Source organism: Periophthalmus magnuspinnatus, chromosome 18, assembly GCF_009829125.3.
Source record: "Periophthalmus magnuspinnatus isolate fPerMag1 chromosome 18, fPerMag1.2.pri, whole genome shotgun sequence".
In the NCBI taxonomy this organism is placed as follows: domain Eukaryota; kingdom Metazoa; phylum Chordata; class Actinopteri; order Gobiiformes; family Gobiidae; genus Periophthalmus; species Periophthalmus magnuspinnatus.
In genome coordinates, this window is record NC_047143.1 from 26,744,568 (window position 1) to 26,760,593 (window position 16,026).

Here is a 16,026-nt window from a genome sequence, read left to right on the forward strand (position 1 = left end):
AGTTATGGGCTGTGTTTTATCTGTGGAATTTAAAAGTGGGACTCGTTTTGTGACGTTTTGGGAGCGAATCGGCTCTTTTGAACGATTCCCTAGCGTGAACAGTTGCAACCGGTTCTCATTTTTGAAGAGTCGAATCTTTTTCTATCTAGTTTTTCTGCGTTTTTCTACCAATTTAACTCTGAATCAACGAGAATCAACACAGACGTGGATCAAATGACACGAGTGAGAGCGTCAGTCACAGAAAAAACATCATAAAATCATAAAGTTTTATTGTTTTTCTTATCATTATTATTGTAGGGCAGCATTTTATTCAGATTATTCATAATTCCAAAGGGTAAATTCACTCCCACTCTCAGTTTGAACCATTTTAAACACATTTTAAACACATTTTAAACACATTTTAAACACATTTTAAACACATCTGAGCCTTTCTCTGTGATCACTTTGTTGATAAAATGAGTTCTCTCTTTGAAATGAACAGATCCAAAAGATTCGGATCCCATAAAAGAGCCAAAAGTCCCATTTCTAACTGTCTTCTGCTCATTTTCAAACATCATTTCTGTATTTTCGCTAAACAAATGACAATATATTTCGATTTTTACTCTGGACGGGGATGAAATGGGTCAAAAATGGGGACAACTGTGACATTCGGGACGTTTCTTCTCGTTTCTTGTATAAAACTGGGACAAATCGCTGGTTTTGTGTAAATCTGCTGAGACAGGGGACACGGGGCTCAAAACTGGGACTGTCCCGGGTCAACGTGGACGTCTTACTGCGGTAACTTCAAGTCTTTTTCGATATTGATTTTAGAACAGGTTGTGCAGAGAAATGTGATGTTCATGAACAAGGATCAGGAGCAGAACAGACACGAGTGAAAACATTTGACATCGTGATAATTGTCTTTTTTTTATTGTAGTCCAGCATTTTATTTAGATGATCATTCCAAAGGGTAAACACTGGACTTAAATACAACACAAAGAACAGTCACACGTCTTAGTAAATACAACATAAAGTGTGATTCTGAATATGGAAAAACAGACACTAAACTGAAGAGTAATGTCGTATTTAATATCAACACAAATCTCTTCCACACTGAGGATTCAAAAAAGAAACAGGCTGCAGGAATAAACTCAGGGACGGGTGACTCAGATAAACACAGGGTCAGATTTTCAGATGAGTTTGATTGTTGCTGATCAAAAAATGAGCCAGAAGTGACAGAACAGAAACCGTTTATAAAGACGACCCTGAGCTGATGAACAAAGAGAGGCAGGAAAAACAGAGAGGGAACAAAACAAGGAACGGAACAGGCTGGAAAATGGAGCCGGACTGAGGAAAAACATGAAAAGAGGCAGAACTTTGGGTCGTCTAAGGCACAGTGCACATTTTTAGAAGAAGAATAACAGCAACATGAACAGCAACGATGCAAAAATGTTCAATTTAGAATATTTTTAAGAGTTTAGAATGTTCAGAATATGTTTTTTTTTTTTTGTAAAGTCACACGTCTCCTGCTCCTGTCTCTTCACACGAGACACTTTGTTCAAGAGACACAGATTTCGTTTTTACTCAGGACAAATGTTGCTGTTTCTTAATAGTTTTTGTAAATCATTATTCAAATGTTTTACCAAAATGATTAAAATGTCCACATATGAGGTGACTTTTCTCAAAAACTACATAATGTAAAAAGATAATTATTTATTTTTAAACTCATCAGGTCCAAATAACAAAGAGAAATGAATAAAGCCACAGAAGAGCTGAGGTCTGAGGAGGTTAAACACATCTGAGCCTTTGTTATTCCTCTGTGTGATCAGTTTGTAGATAAAATGAGGCTTCTGTCATGTAAATAAATATAAAAAGAGACATTATTTTTGAACGGCTCTTTGAAATGAACTGATCCAACAGATTCGGATCCAAAGGAGCTGAAAGTCCCATCACTAACTGTACAGTTCTGGAGTCAAGTCTCATGTTATTTTGTCCTAAATGTCCTTCATAAACCTGTGTGGACATGTACAGACACACGCCCCTGTGCTCCTCTCTGTGTCTCCAGTAGATGGCGCTAGAGCCAAGGATTTAAAAAGAAATGTGAGAGTTTAATGTGTATTTTTTACATATATTTATTTAAATGAAGTAGATTTATGCTCATACTTTTATATACTGCACCTTTTCATGTTCATGTCACTAAAAACGCTTTAAAAACACTTCACACACACTGGGACGAGGGCGGGTAAGTGTCTTGCCGGACGACACAACAACAGCATTTGTCATTTACGTTGTTTACGCGGGATTTGAACCACCGACCTTCAGCTCTGTGAACAAACAGGAAGGAAAGAAGGAAGGAAGGAAGGATTTCTCTGCGGTTCCTTTTTCTAAGTGAACGCAGATGTTTCACTGGGCTTTCCCCAAACTTTTCCAGCACCGTCACTTTACCAAAGAAACACAACACAACGGCAGAAACTGTAGACATTTATACTTTATTTTTATTTCTAAGAACATAGTTTACATGTAAAAAAAACGTCTGACAAAAGACGCACAAACGGCCGACTATAAACTGTATAAACACATTTTAAACAGTGTGATTTCAACACTTTGACTGATTTAAAGTATTGATCTGGAGGTTTTAACGTTAAGGCGGCGGTGGACAGGACTTCAGTCTGAGTCCAGGCTTTAGTGGTAAACCCAGAAACGTCACAACTTCTGAAAACGGTTCAAACTGGCCCGTTATAATCTCATTTTCTTTATCCACCGCGAGTCTGCGTCTGGTTATTTAAACACGTTCATGTCATGTGTCGACAGAGCGTCAAACCACAACTTCCCTATTTCAGGTTTTCACGCCTCACACGAGATTAGAATAAAAATGTGAAGCATGTACTCGCTCACGGGCCCGTCACAATCATCACGACATCCACTTATGGCTAAAATATAAACGCTCGAGTCATGTTTTTGGGTTAATATTCACCTTGAGTGCTTTTTTTTTTGCACTAATAGAACATTTTGGGTTATTTTTTGACTTTTTGACCAGACATTTTTGATTGGAGGAGCTAAAGAGGTGCCAAGACTCGAGGAAAAAGTTAATTTAGAGCGTTTTAACAGTTTGTTTCGCTGTTTTAAACTGATTTAATTGCAGTTAGCGCCCTCTAGTGACTCATAAAACCTAATACGCAATTGTTTATTCATTGTAGTCTCATTTTTACACAAATTTTTGTTGAAATTGGGGCAAAAGTCTGAGCTATGGAGGAGTATTGGTCATTTTTGGGGAGGTTTGGGCCCCCTGAAGCCCCCTGAAGCCCCCTGAAGCCCCCTCGCTGGCGCCGCCCCTGGATTTAAGCTGTAAAAGGTTAAATTAATAACTTAACAACTTAATAACTCAACATAATAACTTCTATGACTCATTACAGACGCAAACACAGAGCTAAAGCGTTTCATTTTGTTGTTTTTTGTGTTTTTTTTTAACAATATGTGTACATTTCGAGTCGTTTTTGTGGTTTAAATCTGCTTTTGTGTTACTAAACCAGCTCTAAAAATCTGTTTCAATATGATCATTTATCGTTTTTACTTCAGCGATGTATCAAACTTCAGATTTGTTATCGTGACAGGCCTACCGGACGGTCAAAGTTCAGTCTCTGCTTTACCGTAACCATGGCACCCGGCGAGAATTTATTTACACGTAGCGACGCCCCGGCCCCGAACGAAAGAGAAAAAAAAACACATTTGTAAACACAGTTAGTACATGTACTTCAGAGCTTCACACACGACTTAAAGCCTCGTGTTAGTACTACACAAACGAATACTACAGTTACTACACGGACAGGCACGAGCGTTTACAATCGGACTTTTTACACATTTTGATGACATTCGCTTCGTTTTCTGTTGGCACGACATGTTTTAATCTTTGGACGGAAAAAAAGAATCGGCTCGATCAAATTTGGCAGATGTTGGACTGTGCAAAAGTTTTAACGAGATTACACAAAATAAAGGATTTAAAAAAGACGGAGACGACAAACCTGCGAAAACCCACCATTTTGTTTTGTGAGTTTGGTTTAATAAAGTCATTTTGGTTTGGAAAATTATCTAAAAGTCGATATGTGATTAAGTGTTTTTAGTAAATAGAAGTTTAACCCAATAGTGGGAAGTAACAAAGTGAAAGTAGAAGTACAGACACCGAAAATGTGCTCTTAAGTAAAACATATCCACTGTAAAAAGTACTTGAGTACATTTGAGAGCAGTATCTGAGCTTCCTGCATTTATGAACAGGACTGAAAAGTAAAAGTATTTGATTATTTACCTGCTGAAAAGGCTGAGGGTTTATTTTTAACACATTCAGAATTTGAGCAAAACAAAAATATACAAATAATTTTGGTTTGATCATTTTCTTTATCGAAATCATCACATTTGAAGAAAATCTGCGTGAAATAGTTTTACTTTTTACTCTTTAACCATATTTTTAAACAGATACTTTAGTACTTTTGTTTAAAATTGAAGTTTTAATTTGATATTTTAACTTTTCCTCGAGTATTTCTTTGCTCTTGTATCTGTATTTTTACTTAAGTTGAAATTTTAATGTGATATTTTTACTTTTACTCAAGTATTTCTTTGCTGTGGTATCTGTGTTTTTACTTAAATTGAAGTTTTAATTTGATATTTTAACTTTTACTTGAGTATTTCTTTGCTGTGGTATCTGTACTTTTACTTAAGTACCAAAGCGCAGTAGTACTTGTTTAATCCGTTGTTAAATCTTTTGCACGCTGCTGCTGTAAATATTTGGTAGTAGCTCAGTTTATGGGACTTTTAAACCTTTTGTCACTGTGATTGTTTAAAAAAATAAAGATTTGCTTTGGTCTGAGTCTTTAAACAAAGAGGAAACAGAACGTCCCCAGGAGAACGTCCTCAGCAGAACGTCCCCAGCAGAACGTCCCCAGCAGAACGTCCCCAGCAGAACGTCCCCAGCAGAACGTCCTCGCTCTCGTGGCGTGGTCTGGTTTATGAAAACACGGTGCTGCGCTGGTTCGCCTCGCCGACCTTCTCGAAGAACATGAAATCCTGTTGAGAAAGAAAAACACGCTCAGTGAATTAACGACACGAAAAGAAGGAAAATGAGTTTAAACGACGGACGTACGATGAGGAAGCAGGCGCCCATCAGCACGGCCTTCATCTTCACGTCCAGGTCCATCGGAAACTGGATCCCAAAGTTGTCCGTGTCGGTGAAAACTTCCTTTAAGAGGCCGCTCCACTGTTTACTGATGCGGCCAATGGCGTGATCCCCATCTTTTCCTTTTAACTGGAAGAAAAACAAGTTTAGAATTAGACAGTACAGTGATCCCTCGTTTAAAAATAACCCACAATAAGTGAAATCTGTGAAGTATCAGCTTTATTTTTTTACATCATTCTCTCTGTTTTTGTCTGTAAAACCCCTCACCACACACTTTATACACTTTTCTCACACAGGCATTAACATTCTCCATGGAAATAAGTTTTATTAAAGCCAAAGGAACAACATTTCCATAGAGACAGGCCAAGTAACAGTCAGGTTTGTGGAGATGCGAGCCCATTCACAGTACGGACACACGTTTTTTTTCTACTTTTTTGTGCAATAAAAGCATCCGAACTGAAGAACATCGTTTTTTTAGTCTTTCATTAGTCTTTTTTAGTCATCTTTTTTTTTTTTTTTTTTTTTAGGTTGGGCTTTAAATACAATTAGCAGATTTAGTGTGTACAGTGGTCCCTCGTTTATCGCTGGGGTCAAGTTCTAAAAACAGGCAAAATCTGCGAAGTATCAGCTTTATTTTGGATATTATTCTCTGTTTTTGTCTGTAAAACCCCTCACCACACACTTTATACACTTTTCTCACACAGGCGTTAACATTTTCTCACATTTCTCTTGTTTAAACACTAGTCCTGGTCTAGTCCTGGTCTAGTCCTGGTCTAGTCCTGGTCTAGTCCTGGTCTAGTCCTGGTCTAGTCCTTGGGTAACACTTATCCTGGTTTGGTCCTCGTTTGATCCTAGTTTATTTTTTCTGTAGTTCTGGTCTAGTCCTAGTTGAGCCCTGGTTGTGTCCTACTCTAGTCCCGTCTTAGTCCTGTCTTAGTCCCGTCTTAGTCCCGTCTTAGTCCCGTCTTAGTCCCGTCTTAGTCCCGTCTTAGTCCCGTCTTAGTCCCGTCTTAGTCCCGTCTTAGTCCCGTCTTAGTCCCGTCTTAGTCCCGTCTTAGTCCCGTCTTAGTCCCGTCTTAGTCCCGTCTTAGACCCGTCTTAGTCCCGTCTTAGTCCCGTCTTAGACCCGTCTTAGACCCGTCTTAGACCCGTCTTAGACCCGTCTTAGACCCGTCTTTGTCCCGTCTTTGTCCCGTCTTAGACCATTTTGTCACATTTCTCTCTTGTTTAAACTCTCTCAAAGTTCACAACTTTGTAGGCGCCTCTGTCGGTGCAGAACAGTCCCTTAGCCAATCAGGACGCACAACACAATGGTCTACAGTCCAACAGCCAATCAGGACGCACAACACAATGGTCTACAGTCCAACAGCCAATCAGGACGCACAACACAATGGTCTACAGTCCAACAGCCAATCAGGACGCACAACACAATGGTCTACAGTCCAACAGCCAATCAGGACGCACGACACAATGGTCTACAGTCCCTTAGCCAATCAGGACGCACAACACAATGGTCTACAGTCCCTTAGCCAATCAGGACGCACGACACAATGGTCTACAGTCCAACAGCCAATCAGGACGCAGATTTGAGCTGCAGAGGGTTGAATATGAAACGTCTACATCTATTTCTCTGTTTTATTGTTACTGTGTCAAAGGCATAAAGTAGTTTCAATATTATCACTTCTCTGTCGCGATATTTCGTGCTTAAAAATTCATTTTCGTGACAATAAAAAGCGTCGATAAATGTACCTCGAAGTTGACGTCTCCGCAGCAGTTGCAGGCGAAGCAGGGCCCCTCTAGTCTCAGCACGGTCTCCTTGTTCGGGCCCTGAATGGAAAACTTGGGCAGGAACGGGTGCCAGTCCTGTTTGACGTAACCGACCGTGACGCCGGGCGGAGCTTGGACCTCCATCTGCAACACACACGATAAAATATGAGAAAAAGTCACATTTTCAAGTCGCCACGAACACATTTATACAGATTAAGTGTATAGTTAAGTGTCTTTCCCAAGGACACGTCAAGAGTATTCATCTGTGGGACGCTCTACCAACTGAGCCACCATATACAGAAGTTAACGGTAACGCAGTAAAAGCTTCATGTTTTTATTCTGGTGCAATAAAAGGAATTTGGGGCTTGTGTCATTTGGAAATTCGAACCAAAATCACAAACTTAGTCCCGACGATGATCTGCTGGTGCTACTTTTCCACTTTTTTTTTTATACAGAGCCGAGGTTAAACTGATCCATTTGACAAAAGGTAGTATTTTTTACAGTAATTCTCCACGACAACCTCAAGAACATCGCGTTTTATTGTGACACAGACCTGAAATTAATGTTTAAGCTTCATTAAAAACTCTGAAAATGCCACAAAATGCATCTGAACGACACAACGTATTGACTACAGATCTGTTTGAAGATGATAAAAGTAAAGATTTATAAAGTTTCAACTGCGGTGTCTTTTAGTTTTAACTTTAAGATCTTTAAAACCTACATCTTTCTTCGTCATGGTCACATTTACTTCATTTTATTTATTTAAAACTCAAAAACAGGCTTAAAAAATCGGGCTGTTGCCTCTTGATACTGACGATTATAAATAAACATCACGAGTCGCAGGTCACATGGTCCGTGAGGAATGAGAAGTAAAAAGGTGGAGAACACACGGGCTCATTGTGATGTGACATAACAAAGGTAACGAGCCTCACATGGATCGAGTCAGAGCGACGAGCAGACGCAAGAAACACAGGGCGAAGAGTCTGGAGTCTGTGGTCAACGCTCGCACTTTTATACAGCGCGTTTCCACCTGCAAGTCACTCACAGAGCTTTAAAACAAGGAAACACACACACGGTCACACACACACTCACACACCAGAGCACACACACGTTCACACACACAGTCACACACACAGTCACACACACGGTCACACACACACTCACACACCAGAGCACACACACGTTCACACACACAGTCACACACACAGTCACACACACGGTCACACACACACTCACACACCAGAGCACACACACGTTCACACACACAGTCACACACACAGTCACACACACCCCCACACACACCCCCACACACACAGTCACACACACAGTCACACACACGGTCACACACACGGTCACACACACAGTCACACACACAGTCACACACGTTCACACACACAGTCACACACACAGTCACACACATGTTCACACACACAGTCACACACACAGTCACACACACCCCCACACACCCCGTCACACACACAGTCACACACACGGTCACACACACGGTCACACACACGGTCACACACACAGTCACACACCAGAGCACACACACAACAGCGCTCATCTGTGGGAGCGGGAATCAAACCGACAACCTTCACATCAGTGGGCAAAAGCTCCACCAGCTGTGCTTTTTTCTATATTTTTACTACTTTCTACATTTTTAGGCTTACACTTGTCAAAGCCTCTCAAAGCCTCTACACTACAGTCATTATTCATTCATTTCCACACATGGTGATGGTAAGATACAGCCACAGCGGCCCTGGGGCAGACTGACGGAAGCGAGGCTGCCAGTCTGCGCCATCGAAGACAGAAGACATCAGATTGTAAAGGAAAAAACATCTAGTATTTATATTATATTTTTTATATTCAAATTCTCAGAGTATCCAGCGTTTGCTTTGTAGAAAAAGTTATTTTGCTTTTTTCTTTACTACATAATTCCATATATCTTGCTTCATATATTTGATTTGTCTTCTGTGTTTATATAAAATTTTAAAAGTAGTAAAATTAAATAAAAAAACACTAAATGAGAGGCTTTTGACAGTGAAAGTGCAGAGTAAACACTGATCAGAGGCTGTTGATCTGTGGATGATTAACTCAGGCTCTTTGTTCAGTTCAGTTGTTGTGACTAATACAGAGCCACGGTTTATCTAATACTGAGCCCTGGACAGTGGCCTTTGACCTCTGACCTCTTGTAGGCAGCAGGGGCACCAGCAGGACACGCAGCGGAAGGGCCTGATGAGGCGGATCACTTCTCGGTCCATGTTGTCTTTGATCTTCATGTCGAAGCTGCGCAGAGACCCGCAGCAGTTCCTGGTGCAGCAGTCGTTCTTCTCTTTGGCCTTGTAGATCTTTTGGCCCAGGCTGTTCTTTATCTCGTACTGGTTATTAGTCTCAAAGCCAATAAAAGCTGGGAGTGGACAGAGAACACAGAACAAGAGAAATGAGGTGTCAAGGACGTGAAGAACTCATTAAACTGCACCTGTTTGTTAATCACACACTCATTACCTTCTAAAAGCTCCACTTTTTGGTGAATTAGGATTTGATCGATCTACAACCGAGAAAAACTGTGTTAGTCATAAAAAATACAACCACTACAACAACCAACCATAAACATACACAGATATACACAGAGATACACATACACAGAGATATACATACAGATATACAAATACACAGACATATGGACATGGGATCATTTGCAATGCAAAGGTCCAGATGTCACATTGTGAACATGTTTTTCCACAGAGACATAAAACAAAGCTCATGGTTGAACCTGTTTAAAGAGTCAGAAGTGACTCATTAATGTTCAGCCATTTTACCAAGAAAAGCAGTTTGAGCTTTAAGCACACACCTCAGTGACACCTGAGACCGTTTCACAATCAACAAAACATAAAGGAGTGGTCCAGAACAGGCCACAGAGGAAAACAGGGTAAAGGTAAAACATTCGTAGAAATAGAAGTACAAATTATGATCTATAATTATAATAATTATTCTATAATTAACACAAAAAACAGGAAGTATCACAGATGTGTGTTCTAAAAGCTGCATGTTTGTGTTCATAGGCGTCTCACCTGTGTGAGGTATTCTAGTCCTGGTGGGACCCCCACAGGGACAGCGGGCGCCCCGGGGGCCGGGGCGATGCCTCCTGGAGGTCCTCCATACTCCGGCACCACGGCTGGTCCTGGCTGGTACATGACTGGTGGAGGACCTTGGCTGTAGCCCATGTTAAAGCCGACAGGGGGCGGAGCTTGGTTGGGATCTCCATATCCCGGGTGGTGAGGGTAAGGCGCGACCGAGTGGCCAGGCATCGGGTAGGGACTTTGTCCTGGGACACCTGGGTAAACTGCAAACATTTATAAAGTCACATTAAGTCACATGAGGTTCAGTCAAAGTGTCATGAAGGAGGAGGTTCATGTGAGGACGGGTTTGAGGAAAAGAAACGTCTCTGCTGTTCACACACAAAACAAATGACACTGAACATTAGACCAGTGACTCCCACATGTTTATTAAGGAACTTTGTCACGTGCTCCAGAGACTTTTGATTTCAAAACACACAAAACCCAAGAGGTCATGATGTGAAAAAACAAAAGATTTCAACACATTTCAGACTCACCCAGTGAATAACACAGGTCCAGTCACAAAAACAGAAGATGGTTCTGCTCACGCTAAATGTTTGTCAGTTGACGTTAAAGCCAGTATGGACCATGGTTACTGCGACCATGGAAACAAGCTCTTAAGACTTTTCAGTATCTACGATCAGAGTGTGTGTCTCAAACTGCACAAAAGCTCATCCAAAAACAACAATTTAAACAGAAAAGTGACAGATTAAACTCATGATTCACTCTCAAATCCACTCTCACTCCACTCTCCTAATCCTTATAAATAAATAAAATAATCTGTCAAATAATACAGGTTTTGATTGGAAAGGAGTACAGGTCTGCAGGGGTGTACAACCAAATTCTGGGGCCCGGGTATAAATCACATTGATGGGCCCCACACTCTCCTTTATCTTTACCTTTATTTTTCTCTCAGTTTATCAAAATAAAACACATATTTGGCTGTTTATTTTTTCCACTTCTGGGGCTCAGTGAGTTATTTATACAGCTCAAATCTCATCGTAGTACACAAAAATAACTGAAAGTGGCCCATTATTACAAAGAAAAAGTTCCCACAGTAAAAAACGACCTCAAAAATGTTGTATTTTTCATAAACTGAACGCTCGATACAGTGACGTGACCATCTGTGTTTGGCTCATCCAGGATTCCCCCGTGTCACTAAAGACCCATAATCCACCTGTAATCCCCAAATCTCACACGGAAATTTACCAGAACAGACCAGGAACAGTCCGGAATTCACTTTCTGGGATCCGGTTTTATTTATTTCACGTACAAATGTAGACGGGAACTTAATGTGGCGCCCCCTTGAGGTGTATGACTCTAAATGACTTTATAAATAAAACTATTCTTCCTCCAAAATTAAACTCAGCTCTGTACAAATATGTGTTCTATAAATTACACATAATTTTAGAATGAAGTCGTGTTTGTGCATTTTAACAAAACACAGTAAAATGTCCCGCAGTGTGACTTTTATTTACTCTAAACTCAGTGTCAGGCCTAAATTTTATAATATTTAATCAAACTACACCTTCATTTCTCTATTTTACATTTCTAAAAGATATAAACAGTTTAATTCTGTGATTCAAAGAGTTTCCTGCCATGTGACATGAAAAATTACACATTTAAAGAGACAGTTACGCACATTTATGCAGCAGGGGGTGCTCTGGGGTTAAAGGGTTAAAACACAGGTCAAGAGAAATAATCATAATTTTCTTATTTTTGTGTAATTAATTAAACTTTTATGAAAAATCTGGAGCCAGGCTGTTGAAGAAGGGAACAGGCGCTTAGCAACGCTGTCAATCAAACCTGACACAAAAAACACAAAAAACAAAAAATGAACTCAAAATAAAATAAATAAAAAATTAACTAAAAAATAAATAAATAAATAAAAAAGTAAAAAAAATAAACTTAAAATAAAAAAATAAAAAAAGTCAAAGTAACTAAAAAAAAAAAATGGAAAAAATAAACTCAAAATAAAAACCCCAGGATCATGTAGAGGGTTAATACGAACATTTAAGACCAAAATGAGTCTGAAGCAGCAGAGACAGAGAGAGGAGTGACAGTGACAGCAGGAAGCGCGCACATGACCACTTCCTGTTTGCCCATTTATATATAAAGTCTATGATGCCACCAAAGAGCAGCTGAGAACCACAAAACCACAACTTCACTCAACAAAAAAACTGTCTCTTCTTTGGTTTATGTAGAGCTTTAACTTTCCACTGATCTTTCATCTGTGCTGCGCCTCCGCGATGACACAAACTCGTCTGACTGGTTTGGGTCATTTCAGCAGGACAGAGCGATCCAACGCCACAGGATTTCAAAATAAAAGATTTTCACACATGTTTGAGTCACCCTAAATGCTCTGTTCCACCTTGTGATGTCATGAAGTGGTAGTTTTCAAGTTAACTCCTCCCACTTTTACCTTTAGTTCAGTCGAGATAAGTGACAACTCTAGGCCTGAAATGATCCAAATGATTCTATAAATGAAGGTGTGTGGAGTTTAAAAACACAGTGAAGCACTTCCTGTATCACCACATGATGACATCACAAGGTGGAACAGAGTGTTTTCAGTTTGAGAGAAGATCTGCAGGTTTTGTGTGTTAAACATGTGTGAATGAAACTAAAAAACACTCCAGGTCTGTGTGTGACGAGGACACGACATCAGAGCAGATCAGAGTCATATGGGCCTTTAAGACATTTACCCAGCATGCACTAGTGCGACGTTTACACGACACGGTACAGACGTCCAGTATGTGGAGTCACCACAGACACACACAGAGAGAGGAGGAGGAGGGGAGGGAGGGGGGGGGGGTAAGAGGGGATGAGAGGAGAAGGGGAGGAGGAGAGGAGGGGAGGAGGAGAGGAGAGGTGGAGAGGAGGATGGGAGGAGGGGAGGGGGGAAAGGAGGAAGCTAAGAGGGGACGAGAGGAGAAGGGGAGGAGGAAGGGAGAAGAGAAGAAAGGTGGAGGAGAGGAGGGGAGGAGGAAGGGAGGAAGGGAGGAGAGGAGGATGGGAAGAGGGGGGGAAGGAGGAAGGTAAGAGGGGACGAGAGGAGCAAGGGTGGAGGAGAGGAGAGGTGGAGGAGAGGTGGAGAGGAGGGGAGAAGGAAATGAGGAAGGGAGGAGGATGGGAGGAGGGGAAAGGAGGAAGGTAAGAGCGGACGAGAGGAGAAGGGAAGAAGGGAGGAGAGGAGGAAGGGACAAGGAGGAGGAAGGGAGGAGGGGGCGAGAAGAGCAGGTCCAACTGACTAAGGTGATTTTTTTCCAAACATGCCTCTGCACCGTTTCCTCGTGTCTGTTATCACAGAGGCATTCTGGGAATCCCAATGGCGGGACGGGGGAGTGTTTCCACAGACTCCAAATAGGACAGAGGCTCAGGGAGAACAGTCCCACACTGGAGACGCACAGAGTTCAGCTTCAGCTCTGATTCTGACACTACGGCTTTAAAGAACCTGCCGATACCAATTAAAAAATAAAATGTTATATATTTTAAGGACAAACTAAACCGGACACTTTGGTTCATAGTTTATTCTCACAGCTGCGTCTGGTTTTTTGTTTGTATTTTCTCTGTTATTAATGTTCATATCTTGATTTACAGACACAAGAGTAGAATAAAAAATGCAGGATCATTGAGTCTCTGTATAAATAAAGATAAAACTAGAGACTGAGAACAGCTTTTATTTCCTTTAAAACAAAATTAAATAAAACTAAACTGATCCAGATGTGCTGTGTCGCTGTTATTTCTCTCCAGTAACGACAGAACAGCTTTGTGTAAATAAAAGCTCAAACATTATGACTTTCTGGGCCAAATAAAACCCTTATTTTGGATATTGCATGAAGTGAAAATGTTCCAGTATCGTTCCGCCTCATCCCTCATCCCCACAGGAATCATTACAAAGTGGAAAGTTTCATTTTCCGCTGCACGTCTGACTCAACGGAACCTCCAGAATAAAGTCAAAAGATATCAGCCCAATCTACTTTCCAGTCGTAAATCACTTACCGGGGCCGGACATGGTGAGACGTCGGCGGTGTGGCTCTGTTTGTCTGGAACCAAAACCAGGTCAGACTTCCTCGTCCACTCCCCGGGTCTCTAGAGCAACAGAGAGAATGAGCGAGGAAGAGGAGGAAGAGGGGGGAGTGGGAGCCGGACACTCGGAGTTACAACGAAATCAAACACGAGCATCATGAGACTTTGGTCCAAACGTTAATCTGTGTATCTACATGTTTCCACTCGTCGATGACTTTATGACACTTTAAACACGACTCTTTCCACTGACGCTCGTGTGAAGTGACACAAAGGACACACAGCACAGGGTGGGACTTTGTCTTCGTCTCATTGCTTCATTAGTGATGGGACATTCGGCTCTTTCATTTATCAAAGAGCCGTTCAAAAGTCTGGTGCTTTTACTGTTTGTTTATGACAGAAACCAGTGTGAGAACTTATTTTTAATCAACAAACAGAAACGACCAAGGCGCAGATGTGTTTAAAATGGATCAAACTTACAGTGGAAGTGAGTTTACTCTTTAAAATGATGCTTAGTCTAATAAAACCTTGCACTTTAATAACAATAATTCAAAATGTGATTGTTTTTATGGTGTCAAATATGTTTTTTGTGCACAAATCACTCATGTTGCCTGCTCTGATTCTGTTCTGATTCTTGTGTTGATTCAGTGTTAATCAGGATAAAAATGCATCAAAATTACAAAGAAAAAGTTTTGTTTCTTGAAAAAAAATCACTTGTTCATTCGTGGTCCTGGGAGGTGGGCGTGGCCTGGAGGATGGGGGGTGGTCACTTACTTTTTTTTTTTCCCCCATCTCTTGCAGAAAAGCATGTTTAGCTTTGGTTTGTTTTTTCATAACTTTCTTATTTATTTTTTTATTTTTTTATTTTCGTTGTCATGTTTTTATCTCCGTACGTGACGTCACCGCCTCAGATTTTTTACCTGGCAACAAAACCTTTAAAAATGTGAGTTTAAACGCGCATAAACGCAGTGAAACCTTACCTTTTTGAGTTCAGGTGATGCTTCCTGGTTGGTTTGATGAGTGATGGGGTAAAAGGTGGAGTAAATCCCAGTTTTGGAGGAGTAAAAAGAGGATTTCGTGTCGTCTTTCTGTCTCTGACCTCTCCTCTTTGCGCTGTTGCTTTTGTTCCGCCTCTTGAACATTTCTTCCAGTTTCCTCCTTCCGACCCCCTGTCCTCCAACACACACCAGAGAATCGTTCTTTCACGCTGCTGCAAACCGATTCTTGTGCGGTTTTGATATTTATGAACCAAAACTAACACCAGGAAGCAAATGTTTTTTTAATTATTTTTGCTCAGATGTGGAAAAACTGACTCAAAAACATGACTTGCTGCGGTTGTTTTGTGTTATGTCATGATGCACACCGCGTGTTTCCTTCTGTTTCATGAAGATAAACTGTAAAACACGAGCAGTCTGTGTGTTATCAGCTCCGTGCGGCGCTGCTGGACCCATTATGACCACAAGAGGGCGCCAGAACCACAACAACAGGTAGGCTTAAGTCAATTACAGCCTGTTTTTTTCTTATTTTTCTTTCTTTTTTTGTTTCTGTCAGGCAAACCAAATGCATTTATAGCTTATGCATAAATATATACAGTAGGTTTATATTATATCATCTTTATAATATTATTTTTCATCTCTTTTTTTGCGACTTTGCACAAATAAAAACATTACAGCTGTTTAAAGCTCCAGTGTTTCCTTGAGTTTGATTGAGGGCCTTTCAATGTATTTGTTATGTAATGTGTATTTTAATGTGTGTTCACCTGTCCAGAGACTACACCCGTCCAGAGACTACACCCGTCCAGAGACTACACCTGTCCAGAGACTACACCTGTCCAGAGACTACACCCGTCCAGAGACTACACCTGTCCAGAGACTACACCCGTCCAGAGACTACACCTGTCCACGTAAAGCAGCACGAGCTAAATCTGGTACAAATCATCTTTTCTTTTGTCAGATTAATCAATTTGTACATGGCCCC

At 40.9% G+C, this 16,026-nt stretch overlaps 1 protein-coding gene across 2 annotated transcripts; it reads right to left on the reverse strand.

The window, feature by feature from the left end:
• Window positions 1-2,447: 2,447 nt before the first annotated feature.
• Window positions 2,448-15,493, reverse strand: LOC117386259 (phospholipid scramblase 2). Of its 2 annotated transcripts, XM_033983596.2 has the most exons (8): window positions 15,030-15,493; window positions 14,026-14,115; window positions 9,982-10,253; window positions 9,416-9,458; window positions 9,097-9,317; window positions 6,893-7,054; window positions 5,111-5,272; window positions 2,448-5,034 (listed from the first exon to the last, which is right to left on the reverse strand). In XM_033983596.2, the coding sequence occupies exons 2-8, from the start codon at window positions 14,036-14,038 to the stop codon at window positions 4,975-4,977; spliced, it is 933 nt and encodes a 310-aa protein (XP_033839487.1). In that variant the 5' UTR covers window positions 14,039-14,115; window positions 15,030-15,493; the 3' UTR covers window positions 2,448-4,974. The 2 variants fall into 2 exon arrangements, with proteins under 2 accessions (XP_033839487.1, XP_055084810.1); XM_055228835.1 differs by lacking the exon at window positions 15,030-15,493 and having other exon boundaries at window positions 2,456-5,034; window positions 14,026-14,142.
• Between the last annotated feature and the right edge of the window lie 533 nt (window positions 15,494-16,026).

Bases quoted from the DNA above. Each gene is read 5' to 3' on its own strand.
- LOC117386259 (XM_033983596.2), bottom strand. The intron at 9,318-9,415 runs GTAATGAGTGTG...GTCCACTCCCAG, and splicing joins AAAAGTGGAGCTTTTAGAAG to CTTTTATTGGCTTTGAGACT. The intron at 5,035-5,110 runs GTACGTCCGTCG...CTTTCTCAACAG, and splicing joins TGGGCGCCTGCTTCCTCATC to GATTTCATGTTCTTCGAGAA.